The 13,195-nt window shown below is 34.1% G+C and overlaps 2 protein-coding genes across 3 annotated transcripts; both read left to right on the top strand.

The window, feature by feature from the left end:
• Nucleotides 1-3,668: 3,668 nt before the first annotated feature.
• LOC122592941 lies at nt 3,669-10,525 on the top strand. 2 transcript variants are annotated; one of them, XM_043765274.1, is made up of 9 exons: nt 3,669-4,065; nt 5,645-5,824; nt 6,484-6,576; nt 7,185-7,367; nt 7,453-7,555; nt 7,646-7,816; nt 8,237-9,024; nt 9,827-10,046; nt 10,221-10,525. In XM_043765274.1, exons 1-9 carry the CDS (start codon nt 3,838-3,840, stop codon nt 10,229-10,231), a joined length of 1,977 nt encoding a protein of 658 aa, XP_043621209.1. In that variant the 5' UTR covers nt 3,669-3,837; the 3' UTR covers nt 10,232-10,525. The 2 variants fall into 2 exon arrangements, with proteins under 2 accessions (XP_043621209.1, XP_043621208.1); XM_043765273.1 differs by having other exon boundaries at nt 3,670-4,065; nt 9,827-10,056.
• A 742-nt stretch (nt 10,526-11,267) lies between these two features.
• Nucleotides 11,268-13,054, top strand: LOC122594608. The gene is made up of 3 exons (XM_043767044.1): nt 11,268-11,759; nt 11,973-12,318; nt 12,762-13,054. Exons 1-3 carry the CDS (start codon nt 11,317-11,319, stop codon nt 12,978-12,980), a joined length of 1,008 nt encoding a protein of 335 aa, XP_043622979.1. The 5' UTR covers nt 11,268-11,316; the 3' UTR covers nt 12,981-13,054.
• Nucleotides 13,055-13,195: the final 141 nt, after the last annotated feature.

The following is a 13,195-nucleotide window of genomic DNA, read 5'->3' as shown; positions in this document are numbered from 1 at the left end:
CTCCAGTCGACTCTAAGCATACTTTTGAAGGGTTTTTCATCTGAAATCATTCTTGGAAGATTGCTAGCGTGATTGGAGATTTGTTTAGCCATTGTTTATCATTATCAAACGATTTCAACATTCGGTACAATATGTTTTCATATATTATTGTTTGTTTTTATTCGTATTATAACATGAGTGGCTAAACGCCTTTTCATCCATCTTGATGGAGTGAGACAATATGTAAAGATTGCACTATTTTTATAATTCGAAATGATTTAATTTAACGTTGTGTTGTGATCTTAGTTTATTAATTCTTTATCATTTAATTATTGATTGCGGATAATTTTTGTACTATCTTAGTGGCGACTCGGGTTGGGTAGAAGTTATTTTGATCGCTTGGTTAGAAGTGATTGATTCTATGACGGGTACGGTAGAAAGTAATTAATAATTAATAAGAATTCAAGGGTTAAGGTTGGGTACAATTAATAGACACATTTGTTATCTTAAATGACCAAAACCATTGTTGAATTAGTGAAGTTATAAAAAGGCGCATCGGGGTACCGGTCTTAATAATGGAACTAATTTAAACAAGAGAGTCAAATGAAGTTGTAAACTTGACGGTACGGGGTTAGCGATCAATTTGAATCTCCGTCATTGAATCAACTAAATGGAATTTGAACTTCATCAAATGTGCAATCTTAACATGTAGTCAAGCGAAATCAAATTTGGGTGACCTTTAATTTATTATTTTAAACAACAAAATCATCTTTCGATTAATCTTGAGGGATTACTGACTTTTCTCACTAACTACTTGCAACGTGGCAACTCAGCCACAAAAAACCCCCATTTTTACTTGAATCGCTTAATTGTTACAATTACTTATAATAGTCCTTGTGAACGATCTAGGCTTACCAGCTTTTAACTATACTGCATGCGATCAGGTACACTGCCTGTGAGTGTGTAGTAGTCAGTCTTTTGGTAATTCATATTTATAAATTTTATTACTAGATTTCACACATCACATAGTTTTTTATTATCATATCTATTACTCACCCCTAAATACATTTAACCAAGCACCCTCTCAATTCATATGCCAAGCTTTTTGATTTTCAATTCCCATATGTTTGCCCAATAACTTGACTATCTTAATCAAACATTACCTTGTTTTGGGTTTAACTTGATATCTAATGTTCGGTTCCTAAAACAAGTAACCATAACAAAAAAATAAAATAAATAGATTTGTTGATAGCACACAAAATTTGGTTGACATCTATTATAACTATTTTGCCTATCAAACTTTATATTGTTTGACTATCTTATTCATATAATACCTTGTGTTTGGGTTTAATCTAATATCCGGTTGCCTAAAAAACAAGTAACCATAATCAGAAACCTCACTATGATTTAAGAACCACGTAATAGGAAACAAATGAAGTTTGATAAACATAATACTTATAACTGATGCCAACCAACTTTTGTGTGTTATCAACAATTTCATTCTTCAGTGTTATTTTTACAAAACCTTTAACCGATTCTCATTAAACCTTCATAAACCCTAAAATCAAAACGTCAAATAGTATACAACTAAGGTATACAAAAAAAGAAGATATAACCAATAATGGAAATCAGACCATAAAACGTCAATTATGTTATTGCTAGCAAATACCATTATTTTTTGTTTTGGCTCCTCCATATCATTCTTGTAGAAGATCCGAAACATGATTGATTGGGCATTGTTGTTTCATGATGGTAGTCGAGATATTGAAATCCTTTTATTCCAAGATGATCATATTGATTCTTACCTTTTTTTTTTTTTTTTTTTTTTATCAACCGTATTATTTTTCTACTATTTAAATGTTAGATAAAAAAGGACCAAATAGTTGAATAAAAAAAACATAACTTTTTTACCCTTAAAGGCAACCTTCTCTTTTTATAGGATTGGATAAAAGTAGGGTAGCAAATCTAGTTGTGAAAGATAGGTCGTCAACCCCTTAAATAGATAATAAATAATCTACAAGACATCATTTCCAATTATACAATTAATGTCATAACCTAGGGATGTCTTAACGGGTAGCATTGGTTGAAATCGACAAGGTGTCAGTTAAGTGACATGGTTGGCAGGACTACGTCACTTCGAGGGTCAATTTGTGACGCCTATTAGTTGATGAGAAGTGTACGTGGTGGTGCATCCCATAATCAATCAATCCATTAAGTAATTAAAATTAGTTAATTACTAAAGTGAAATGATGTTATTGAGCTTAGTTGGTGTGGCACTTTATAAATGCTAATACACGTTGTAGTAACACAACTGCTGAAGAAAGTGACGAAGTCATTGTTGGGAGTGGTATTATTCTCTATATCTACCATATTTATTGCAACAAATTTTTACAGTTAAATCTAAAGATAAATAAGTGGAACACGATGTTGTATTTTCATTTTTTTCACTAATCAAATGGTTAGGTCCTAATTCTACAAGAGAAATTTGGTTGTTTAATTAGATGCCGCTACCACGCAGCTGAATAATAGTGATAAAAAAAAAAAACCTTACAAGCTCTCCCAATAACTGAAGGATTAATACGAGCAAAGTCTGCACTTAATATCCCTCGAATATCCATTTCACAAGAAAAACCCAGATGTATAAACCACTGAACCTGTTGATCCTTAGTATATTTTCAAGTCTAACATAACCAAATCTATATCCGTAAAAATAATATTACCTTACTTTTCGTACTAAATCTTTACTCCCTTATAAAAGAAATAATTTCTTTTTATTTTAAGTAATTCTACCTTTGAATTACCAGAATTACCCTTGACTTTTTATATTTGCCCTTAATGAATTATAATTTACACTCTAAACCTTTATTTTAATAATTAACACTTTAATCTCTTTTTTATTTTTGACCAGCAGTGGTGATTGGACTCAGCGACATGTCTCTTCATCGTCCAGTAAAGATCGACCATGTCACCAACACAGTCAATCCGAGGGCATGACTGGCGATGGAAGTCCCACTACCGTTCTGGAGGAAACTATCTAAATGTTAGAGAAAACCCCTATGCCACACCTCATTGGCAAGGACTTCCCAATATGTCTTTCAAAAGTTTCGAACCCGTGACCGACATTTGGCTGAAAGACATAATGGGCATTAAATATTCCATTGGGCTAAATCCCAAGGACAACACTTTAATCTCTTATCTTTTAAAAATTTCTACTATCACAATTACATCAACCTACACCACTTGACACCGTCACCACCACCACCAATAGTATTGTCACCGACACCATTAAACTGCCTTCCCCACCACCGCCGTCGTATTGTGCGGATACCATGCTCGTAAATACATAAATCATATCTCCAAGTCAATTTTTTTTACTGTTATTGTCAAACATTATGAAAGAAAAATGCAATTTAATCTAAGCATTAAGTCGTTCATGCCTAATATAAAAAGGTCTTTTTTGAACATTAAAAGGGTTCAAGACAAAGTAATAAAATCAATTATTTTAGCCCTAAATACATATTTAATCTAATTTTAAAAAGGAAAAATCTCATATCACTCTTTTTAAACCCATTGATTACCATATATATAACAAGGCAAAGTATATGTTTATAAACTCAAATCCTCAAAAAACCAACTCACTGAAACAAGCAGCCGCATCATCACCCAAAAATACATTTTTTTCAAAAACACCCCCTTCACTTTTGACACCAAAAAACATCTACCAACAACTCAAAACCCCTTCAATTTTTCATTAAAAAAAGTCATAAATTTTTCAACAAATTTGTCAATTTCAGTGACACCCAGATGGAATTTTGAAGAAAAAAATTCTGGGTATTGTTAAATTTAATTACTTGTAAAATGGGTGTTCAACAAGACTTGATTGTTGGTTCATCTTCATCTGATGATTGGGAGGAATCAGCAGATGAAATCAGCCCTTGGATTATTGGGAATCAGAGGTGGAATGAAGCTGAACAAGTTGCTGAATCAATTATTTCAAAATTTCAGCCAACAGTTTTTGCTGAAAAGCACAGAGATGATGTTATTTTTTATTTGCAGAATTTGATCAAGAGAAACCTTGATTGTGAGGTTAGATGATTTTTTATATCTTTGATTTTTTTTTTTTAATGAATCTGAAGTTTTTTTTTTTAACAATTTTTTATCTGATTTTTGTTGGCAAATGTTGATATAGGCATGTGTAGGAAAAATAGATGCTAAATGTGATTATTTGATTACTGTTTGTTGTTGTTGTATAATGTATATACAATTATACATACATACATATATAACTATATATATAAGTGGTTAATGGTGGAGGTTTTTCGTGTTTATGTTACCTTGGCGAGTTTATGACTTGCCTAACTGGGGTAACACGCGATCATTTCCGAACCCTTTTTTGCCCATTCAAGATGTTTACCTTGTGAGGAAATTAGACGCGTAACTACTATGGTACTTTGGTGGTGGTTATACACTTATACGTACATATGAGTGTATATATATACATACACAACACCAATGATTTGTATAAGAAGAGGTTGATGAAGATTTACATAGGGATATAAGACTTTCTTGTGGACTTGTGGTTGTAATTATTAGTGTCATGGGATTCATAATTCCACGTACGTTAGGCGGGAGTTTTGGGTAATAAAGTGGTATACTATATGATTGTCTTTTACTAGATTATTATTTCTAAATTTGAGGTTTGTAAAACGGCTTATGATTGTCGTTGACGTATGCTTTTTTGACTGCTTTCAACTTTTTAAAATAGAAATGGTTCTTAAAAGTCAATATGAGAGCATGCCTGTATACGTTAAGGAATGATTCTATAAAAGTTAAGGAATATTGAAGGTATAACTTTTAAGGTTCATAACTTATACCTCATCGGCTGGAATAGTCATGGTTCTTTTTGGTTTGTTCTACCATATATGATGTGGAAGAAATTTCAGTTCCAAATTTATTTCTTTATTCTACATTACTTTAATATTGTTGAGTTATTGGGTTCCTTCTTTTTTTAAAAAAAAAATTCAAAAAACACAAAATGCTTTTCTCTCTTTGAAAAGAATAACGCATATCTTTTCGGGTAAAGTTACAGTGGGTTGCCTTCAGTAGCTTGATGCATATATTTGGTAAAATTGAACAAGTTTACAGTTGTAGGTGATAGTTACATTTCTGTATGTATGTATGAAAGTTCATATTGATGTAGCTTTTCCCATAGACTTTCTATTTTGTTTTTCCTATTATTGATGGATGGGAGCATGCCCTACTACATTTTGTATGTACTTTTAAAATTTGTTGTCTAATTACTTGAAGATTAAAGAATTTTTGTAAGGTATGGTTAAGGAATAAGATCTAATTTTCACTACTGTGGTCAGCGTGACAGTTTAGTAAGTTAGTTTATCATATGAGATTGTATTTCATCATTTAAAGTAAGTTTGCGTTTTTTTTAGAGTAAGTACAAAAACCTAAAAATAAAAATCGTAACCTTTGCATGATGAACCATGTGATTTCCGATAAGGCTACACCTTGCTTAAGATATCAATCTATATAGTAAATAATTTATAAGTAACGATTTGATAATGGTGACACCTACATACTACACTGGATCATTGTAAACAATTGCTACCAGTTACGCCTTAGAACCTAATAAAGTTCTCTAATTATGCCATAGGTATTTGCTTATGGTTCAGTGCCGTTAAAAACCTATCTCCCTGACGGAGATATCGATCTAAGTGTAGTTGGTGCAAGCACACATGACCTCATAAAGAGGATTGCATCATTACTCAAGAGCGAGGGGAGAAACCTTTCGGCAGAGTTTGTTGTCAAAGACGTCCAACTTATTGGGGCCGAGGTATTTTTTTCTAATGTTACCACACTATTATTTGTACTAAATTATTCCATGCATCTCCAAGAAGTATGTACTTTAAAGTTTCAAAAAAGAGAGTCAAGCTTTTGACTTTAGAAGCCGAATCTGTAGGATTTGGAAATTTTTTGTTGAGCTTGTCACTAGCTGTCAATATTTGAATTTTCAATATAGAGAATATGACTTGTAAAAGAACATACTTTCAATCAATTTCTTGCTTTGGGAATGTACTTTAGATCAAAATGTAACCGTTATAATTTATAAGTTTTTTAATCCAAATCAGGACCCAATTATCGGGATAAATCATGGCTCATTTTTCATATTAAATATATAACATAGACCTTTAGGCTGTGTTTTCAAAGTGTCTTAAATTTATATTGACTAAAATTACTTTTTCTCTGCGTGCAATCTGTTCTTGAATAAAAGCTTTTATCTGATAAGGACAGCTAAGTCATTATTAATCAATTTATCATTCTTTTTTGACGAAAAGGTCATTCGAGTCAAGGGAACAGTCTCTTTGCAGAATGCAAGGGAAAGACCAAATACAATGACTTCCCTCCCCGGCTCTCACGTCTTGCTGTTGATAAAGTTTTTATGCCTGCATTGTTCATTTTGTGGTGTTTCGGAAAATGAATTTATGATGGCAGGTTAAGCTAGTGAAATGCATGGTGCAAAATCTCGTGGTTGACATTTCCGTTAATCAAATGGGGGGGCTTTGCACGCTATGTTTTCTTGAGCAGGTAGGCAATGCTTTAATGAACTTGATACTATGTTATTTATTATTTAAATTTCTCTATCAACTAGAAAATAAAAATCTTGTCGCATTTTATTCGGTTCACAATTCTTGCAAACAGAGAATCATGTGACCAGACTGTTTTTCATTAATGTTTATTAGAATAATGTAGAATATATTGGCATATTACATATATGTAATCATAAATTCATGGAACATCGCTCTATTATTATAACTTGTATGAACACATGATTGACAAACCATCTGAAACTATCTTTGTCATGCATTGTGTCAGTTTTTGCTTTTACTAGAAGTTACATCATACCTCTAATATGAATAATTGATGTATTTCCATTACAAATGGGTGGATGATGTGTAACTGGTCAAAATGTAAAAACAGTCTGGTTGGGTTGACTCGTAAGACTATTTGCACAAAAATTTTTAAGTTGGCATACATATTTAGCTCGTCGGATATGATTAAAAAGTAATATATTTCAATGGTTATATACCCATATCTTTTAAATAATGTGATTTACGAGGATCGATGACACTGACCATCTAAACCCTGGATGCTAAACTGTACTCCCTGACCATCCAGTTCTCTAAATTTTGTAGGTGGATCGTGTAATAATGAAAGATCACCTTTTCAAACGAAGCATAATTTTGATTAAAGCTTGGTGCTATTATGAGAGTCGAACTCTTGGCGCACACGTTGGTTTGATATCAACATATGGATTAGAGACTCTAGTTCTCTACATATTTCACGTCTTTCATATGATATTAGATGGTCCTCTTTCAGTGAGTTTTGGAAATCTTCATTTTCAAATATCCATATTTACCAGATTCTCCGTTGAATAGCATGTTGTGTTTGCTCAAATGATAGGTTCTTTATAAATTCTTGGAGTATTTCAGTATGTTCGACTGGGATAACTATGGAATCAGTTTGATGGGCCCCGTTAGATTATCCGAGTTGCCAAGAATTATTGGTGAATTAATAATTACCATCTTTATGCCATTAATTCAATTCCCATTTCTTTTTTATTATCTGAAATTTATTTCCATTTTCGAATTTGTAGTTGACAGGCCACCAAACAGCGATGAGCTATTGCTTGAAGTTGGTTTCCTTAGACACTGTTCTGAGTTGTTATCAGTTCCCCTGAAACCTGGGGATGTATTTCCCAGAAAGTTTCTCAATATTGTTGACCCTTTAAATGACCACAATAACCTCGGGCGTAGCGTTAGCCAAGGTATGTATGCCTCTGATTATGAACCTCATTGTCTTGTAAATCACTCTATATTGTATTGTAGACTTTGAATATTAAACAATTACTTTTTATTGTTAAAGAGATAGTTGATATTAACATATTATGATATTTTATATAATCCATTTTAAAGTGTGCTTAATTAGTTTATTGCTTGGATAAACAGCCGTGGTTGTGCTTTTGATTATCGGAATAGGAGCAAATATGAAAAAAATTATATTACCTGTTTTATCATTAATGAGTATCAGATAACCCCTTTATAACACACATCCAAACACTCTCTAAAGATTACAATAAGCATCATAATTACATATAGATTCGGTGTTGAAATGGTAAAGTATAATTAGTAATACAGTTATATTGAATACAACTCTATTAATTCTTGTACCTTTTTAATATACCCAGGAAACTTTTTTCGGATACGTAGCGCCTTCGGTTATGGGGCTAAAAATCTTGGCCAAATTCTTGTGGATCTGGAAAACAACATCGCTGAGGAGCTTCATGTTTTTTTCTCGAATACATTAATCATGCATGGAAGTGGCCAAAGACCCGATCTTCCAGATTATATATCAAGGTCTTCTCCTGACGCCAGCATTTCAGAGGCAGATATGTTACTTCATACAAGGGTAACTGGAAAACCTAGAAGCTCTAATGATGAAAATTCCTATTTAGGAAGTGGTTTGTCGGGCAACCAAATATCTAGGGAGGGTAAAGACGTGTCTGCCTTGACATTGAGTAGTGAGGTTGCGGCTTCTGATGCTGTCATCAAACCATTGTTACCTCATCAATATTACTCAACATTAACTAATAAGATGAAAAATCTTGATATTGATGATGAAAAACAACCCTTGGTGCATGAAGAGGAAGTACCTTTTGAAATTGAGAAAGCAGCTATTGAGGGAATAAATTATAATCAATTAGAACAGCTGGATCTTACTGGAGATTTGGCACATCATGTGGCTTGTTTGGACACTGTCCGGTGGTGGAATCATTATCCTCATGCTCCCCGTCCCTTGATGGGACCACCACCACCGCCTGTTTTGCTACGCATGATTGCATCGGAACATGGTGGCATAAGTGGCGTTGTTCACCATCCTGGGTTCCATCCATCAGACCAGATGTTCATGTCTAGACCACCTTTTGTTCCCAATGAACCCAACCAGAGAGGCCGCAAGAATCACTTTCCCGATATGGTAAGTTTTATTTTTTGTAAAGATGAGTTCATTTTTATATGATTTTAAATTTCTAGCTAGTTCGATATACCTGTATTCTGACATTGTGATGTATTTAATTAAAAACCAATAAAAATGCTACTTATCTGATATAGTGGAGGTTTAACTATCACTTCCCCTTGTGGTAGCTAAATACAGTGACCAATTTATTCAAAAATAGACGAAAATTTGTTGAAATGAGTGCATATACAAGATTCTCTTATTAAATGAGTGTTACTGTACGATCTTTGGAGTTAGAGGTCTCAGGTTTACCCATTAACTTATAATTTTGGTTGAAGTTCGGTAATGCTGTTTGTATTAGAGCTAAAGATATCAGAATCTGTACCTGATATCTCTATTGGAGAAATCCTATTGTTCATCGCTTGGCCGTCCCTACTGGATTTGAGGTATTATCAATGGTAGAATAAGAGTTTTTAGCTAAAAATGGAATGGGTAAACAGATTAAAAGGTGTTAGACATGTATTTCAAATTCATGCAAACCCTTTATTTGCTTTATTCAAAGATTTCAAGTGTTATTCTAATAATATATATTCTTTTCTGCATATAATTAAAATTTGTGAAATGGGCAAACATGTTTTCAGGTCAACCCTTAACTAAAAGTGAGTTATTTAATCTGTTACCTGACTGCCCTTGTTATCTCTGCGTGGTAAAATTGCCAAAGTCTCCTAAAAGATCTCTGATTGTCGGTTTGTTGATGGCGTCAAATATAATGTTAGTTATTGTGGTGTTAAACTATCTTGTTCTTTATGTGTTAATCCTTCAGAGTCGACCTCGGCATGGTTATCACACATCAACATCAAATACAACAAATAATGGAACACCGAACACCAATGATTTCATGGCCCCACCTGAAGGAGTTCCTGTATTTGTTCCAGTTAGCCGCCCAGTACACCATAAAGAGCCTATATTACATAGAAGAAAGCACCAAAACCCTAACCGAGCTCGTGACCCAGACGGTACTCAGAGGCCCAGATCTGTTTCTGGTATGGATAGGTATAGGAAATGTATCATTTCTTGAAATGTTAAATATATACTGGTTGTTTTCTTATATACTGCAAAATGTGGGTTGTATTTTGATCTTACAAAGTACAACCCACAAAACATGTGAAACATGTGTCTTTTACGCAATAGATCTGATTTTGGTTTGAAATGTGTAGGTGTTCTATAGAATCCTCGTACCATTTGAAAGACGAAGATGATTTCCCACCTCTGTCTAGTTGATCTTATTCAGAGACCGGTAGCTAGTTTGTGAAACTTTTGACACCCGGAAGTTTATTTCTAAAATCATGGGTTTAACAGATGTTGTTGTGCATGCAATATGTGCATAGGATGTTACAAAGTTTTTTTCTCTCTTTGATAACATCTCAATAGTTTTTTTGTCAACATGAACCCTTTGTAAGTTGATGTTGTCTTATAGCTCTGAAAGTGTTTTTGAAAGTGATTTTGTATGCTGCTGCCGTAAGTACTTTTTCAAGTAATTTGGTATACTTATGTCAGATATCCCTTTCAACGAGGGAGGTTATTCGTTTGCCACCGCTGATTACTTCCTGACATCCCGTACACGTTTAATAAACGGTTAACGGATAAGGTTTTTCTATCAGGGTAGGCGAGCCTTTTTTTCCCCCACAGCCTAACCATATGATATCTCGTGACCGTATTTGAACCTCCCCTTAGTTATTTTTGAGATTGTACCCGGTGAGATTTGAACTTTTTAGGCGAGCCTTTTTTTCCCCCAAAGACCTCTTGTAAAGAGGTTTTGAGCATGTTAACCACTATGCCACCTTGGAGGTAGTTCCCATATTGGCTTTTGCTGAGCTTTTTAGGTGATATCATCAATAACGCTTGAACTTGGATGTAACGATTTCATGTGATTTTAATCATTCAGAAAATCTGACGATATATTTCAGATTATTACGTATTATTACCTTTTCAAAATGATGTTTAAAGCTTACCATTAAGAAATTCTAACGATATTTTCCACATTACTAGTATTATTAATTTCGATTTCATGTGATTTTAATCAATTATACAAGTATTTTTTAAACCAAAGTATGTTGAGCATGTACATCCAAACGTGTGTTTATACATATATTATATGCATTGGAGACGTGGCAGGCACAATTAATATAGTAACCACAAAACGCGCCATGCAAATAACTATAATTCCCATCTTCTTCTCATCATTTCTCTTCCATTTTGATCTCACATGAATTTTTCCCCTCATAACAAACAAATTCTCAATTATTTATAGCTATGGCCCTTGCCAGAATTCGGAGTCGTTTGACATCGTCACCGGCGCAACCGCCTTCTCCCATGCCCAATTCCCGGGCGCAACCACCTTTCAACAGTTACGTAGACAAACTAAAAAACATACCAGAATTTGATCTCCCTGATGACATGAACCGACCGCCCATTGCTGATGTCGAATACAAGTTGATCAAATCTAAGGATAAGCATTCGATCCATCAAATGTTGGATTCTGCTGTTAAGTTTGGTATTTTTAAGGTTAGTGGACATGGGATATCGCCCGAGGAGCTACAGATGGCGTTTACAGAAGCTGAGTTTTGTTTTGGATTGTTGGCTGATAGGTGGAGCCGCGATGGTGACCGCGAGGAATTTGCGTGGTCGAGATCTGCCATGGCTATCGCAGAACGGCGTAGAGATGTTAAGAATGAGGCACAATTTCAGCAGTTCAGGTTTGTTGCTTTTCTTTAACGGAATATGTTGATTATTTTTTTATTTTTTTTTTCATAAAATCATTATATTTCATTACGGAACAACACTTTACATTAAAATAGAAGGCAAATGGGCAATAAACTGCGCTGCTAACCATTATGCATTTTAAGAAACTTTGGATAATTAGCTTTCATTTTCCTTCATTTATAATAATTGTGATGTATACTTCACAGGAATAAAATGGATAATATTGCGAATAAGCTCGAAGGAATTGCAAAAGATGTTGCTCAAATAATGGGTAACAATAGTGGTAAGCAACCTCGAAAGAAAATCAAGGAAAACGAAACAAGAATGACGTTGTTCAAGCATAACAACTCGTCTCTTCAACCACATACTCCACGTTCCTCTCAAACACCACGTGCATTGGATGGCGGATCTAGACGAGATTCAGCAGCATTTGCTCTTGGCCTTCATATCCCAACCGAGTTTGGAGAGTTTCGCCTCTTGTCTGAGGAAGGACCTTTCTCTTTCCGCACCAACCCTAACACCATTGTGTTCACCATGGGAGAACAAGCTGAGGTAAAACCTATTTATTTTTTGTTCCTTGACCTACTTGAATTTGATGATTACATTTGTGATAACATCTACTAAGACAGAGAAAGATGGGTGGGTTGGGTAATATGTCAAAGGCTCAAAACGAGTCAGGTCAGATTGAGCTGCAAACACTATTATGGTCTATTTTGCCAAAATAAAAATATTAACAATAAACTAAATCCTTTATATACTGGTTTAGGTTTGTAAAGATTAACAATTGACTTTAGATGGCTTTCAACTAGTTTGACGCGTTCCACTTCCATCTGCCCTGTTTTTGACCTGTTTGAGACCATAACTCATACTGATATCTTTATGACTAGTCCATATTGCCACATTAAGCTGTGTTCATGGGTAAAAAGTGTGATTAAAGTTTAACAGTTTCAATTATGTATATTTACATAACTAACTTGGATGATAAATGAGTAAAGGAATGGAGCTATGGAGAGTTCAGATCTGCAATGGGGGAGATAAACATAGAACCAGATATCCAAGACGATAAAGGGGCATACTCCATTGAACTCAAGTGCTCACCTACAGTTCTAAACGAAGCAGTCGACAAAAATGAAAGTATCACCCTAACTGATCAGATCATCTTTGTAGTCATAGTTGCCATAGTTTACAAGTTGTTTACATATTTACTTTCTTGAGTTCCATGACCAAACATGTTTATTTATTTGTTACAGTTTTTTCTGTGGGCTAACAGTTCTGATTACAGATTGGTAACCCTCATTCCCTCAAAGTATCTTACTTTCTTATGGCCCAAACCAGACAAGCTATTAGACTTGCATGGATATAAATGTAACAGATTTTTCTGAAAAGAGTCTTCATATGTAATTTTGGGATTTCATTTATCTATGCTTAT

Source organism: Erigeron canadensis, chromosome 3 (genome assembly GCF_010389155.1).
Source record: "Erigeron canadensis isolate Cc75 chromosome 3, C_canadensis_v1, whole genome shotgun sequence".
In the NCBI taxonomy this organism is placed as follows: domain Eukaryota; kingdom Viridiplantae; phylum Streptophyta; class Magnoliopsida; order Asterales; family Asteraceae; genus Erigeron; species Erigeron canadensis.
This window is presented reverse-complemented; position numbering and strand designations above follow the sequence as displayed.

Coding starts and splice junctions, on each gene's coding strand:
- LOC122592941 (XM_043765273.1), top strand. CDS start 3,838: ATGGGTGTTCAACAAGACTTGATTGTTGGTTCATCTTCATCTGATGAT. Junction 7,368..7,452: donor TATTAGATGGTCCTCTTTCA/GTGAGTTTTGGA, acceptor CTCAAATGATAG/GTTCTTTATAAATTCTTGGA. Junction 7,817..8,236: donor CGGGCGTAGCGTTAGCCAAG/GTATGTATGCCT, acceptor TAATATACCCAG/GAAACTTTTTTCGGATACGT.
- LOC122594608 (XM_043767044.1), top strand. CDS start 11,317: ATGGCCCTTGCCAGAATTCGGAGTCGTTTGACATCGTCACCGGCGCAA. Junction 11,760..11,972: donor GCACAATTTCAGCAGTTCAG/GTTTGTTGCTTT, acceptor TATACTTCACAG/GAATAAAATGGATAATATTG. Junction 12,319..12,761: donor CCATGGGAGAACAAGCTGAG/GTAAAACCTATT, acceptor AAATGAGTAAAG/GAATGGAGCTATGGAGAGTT.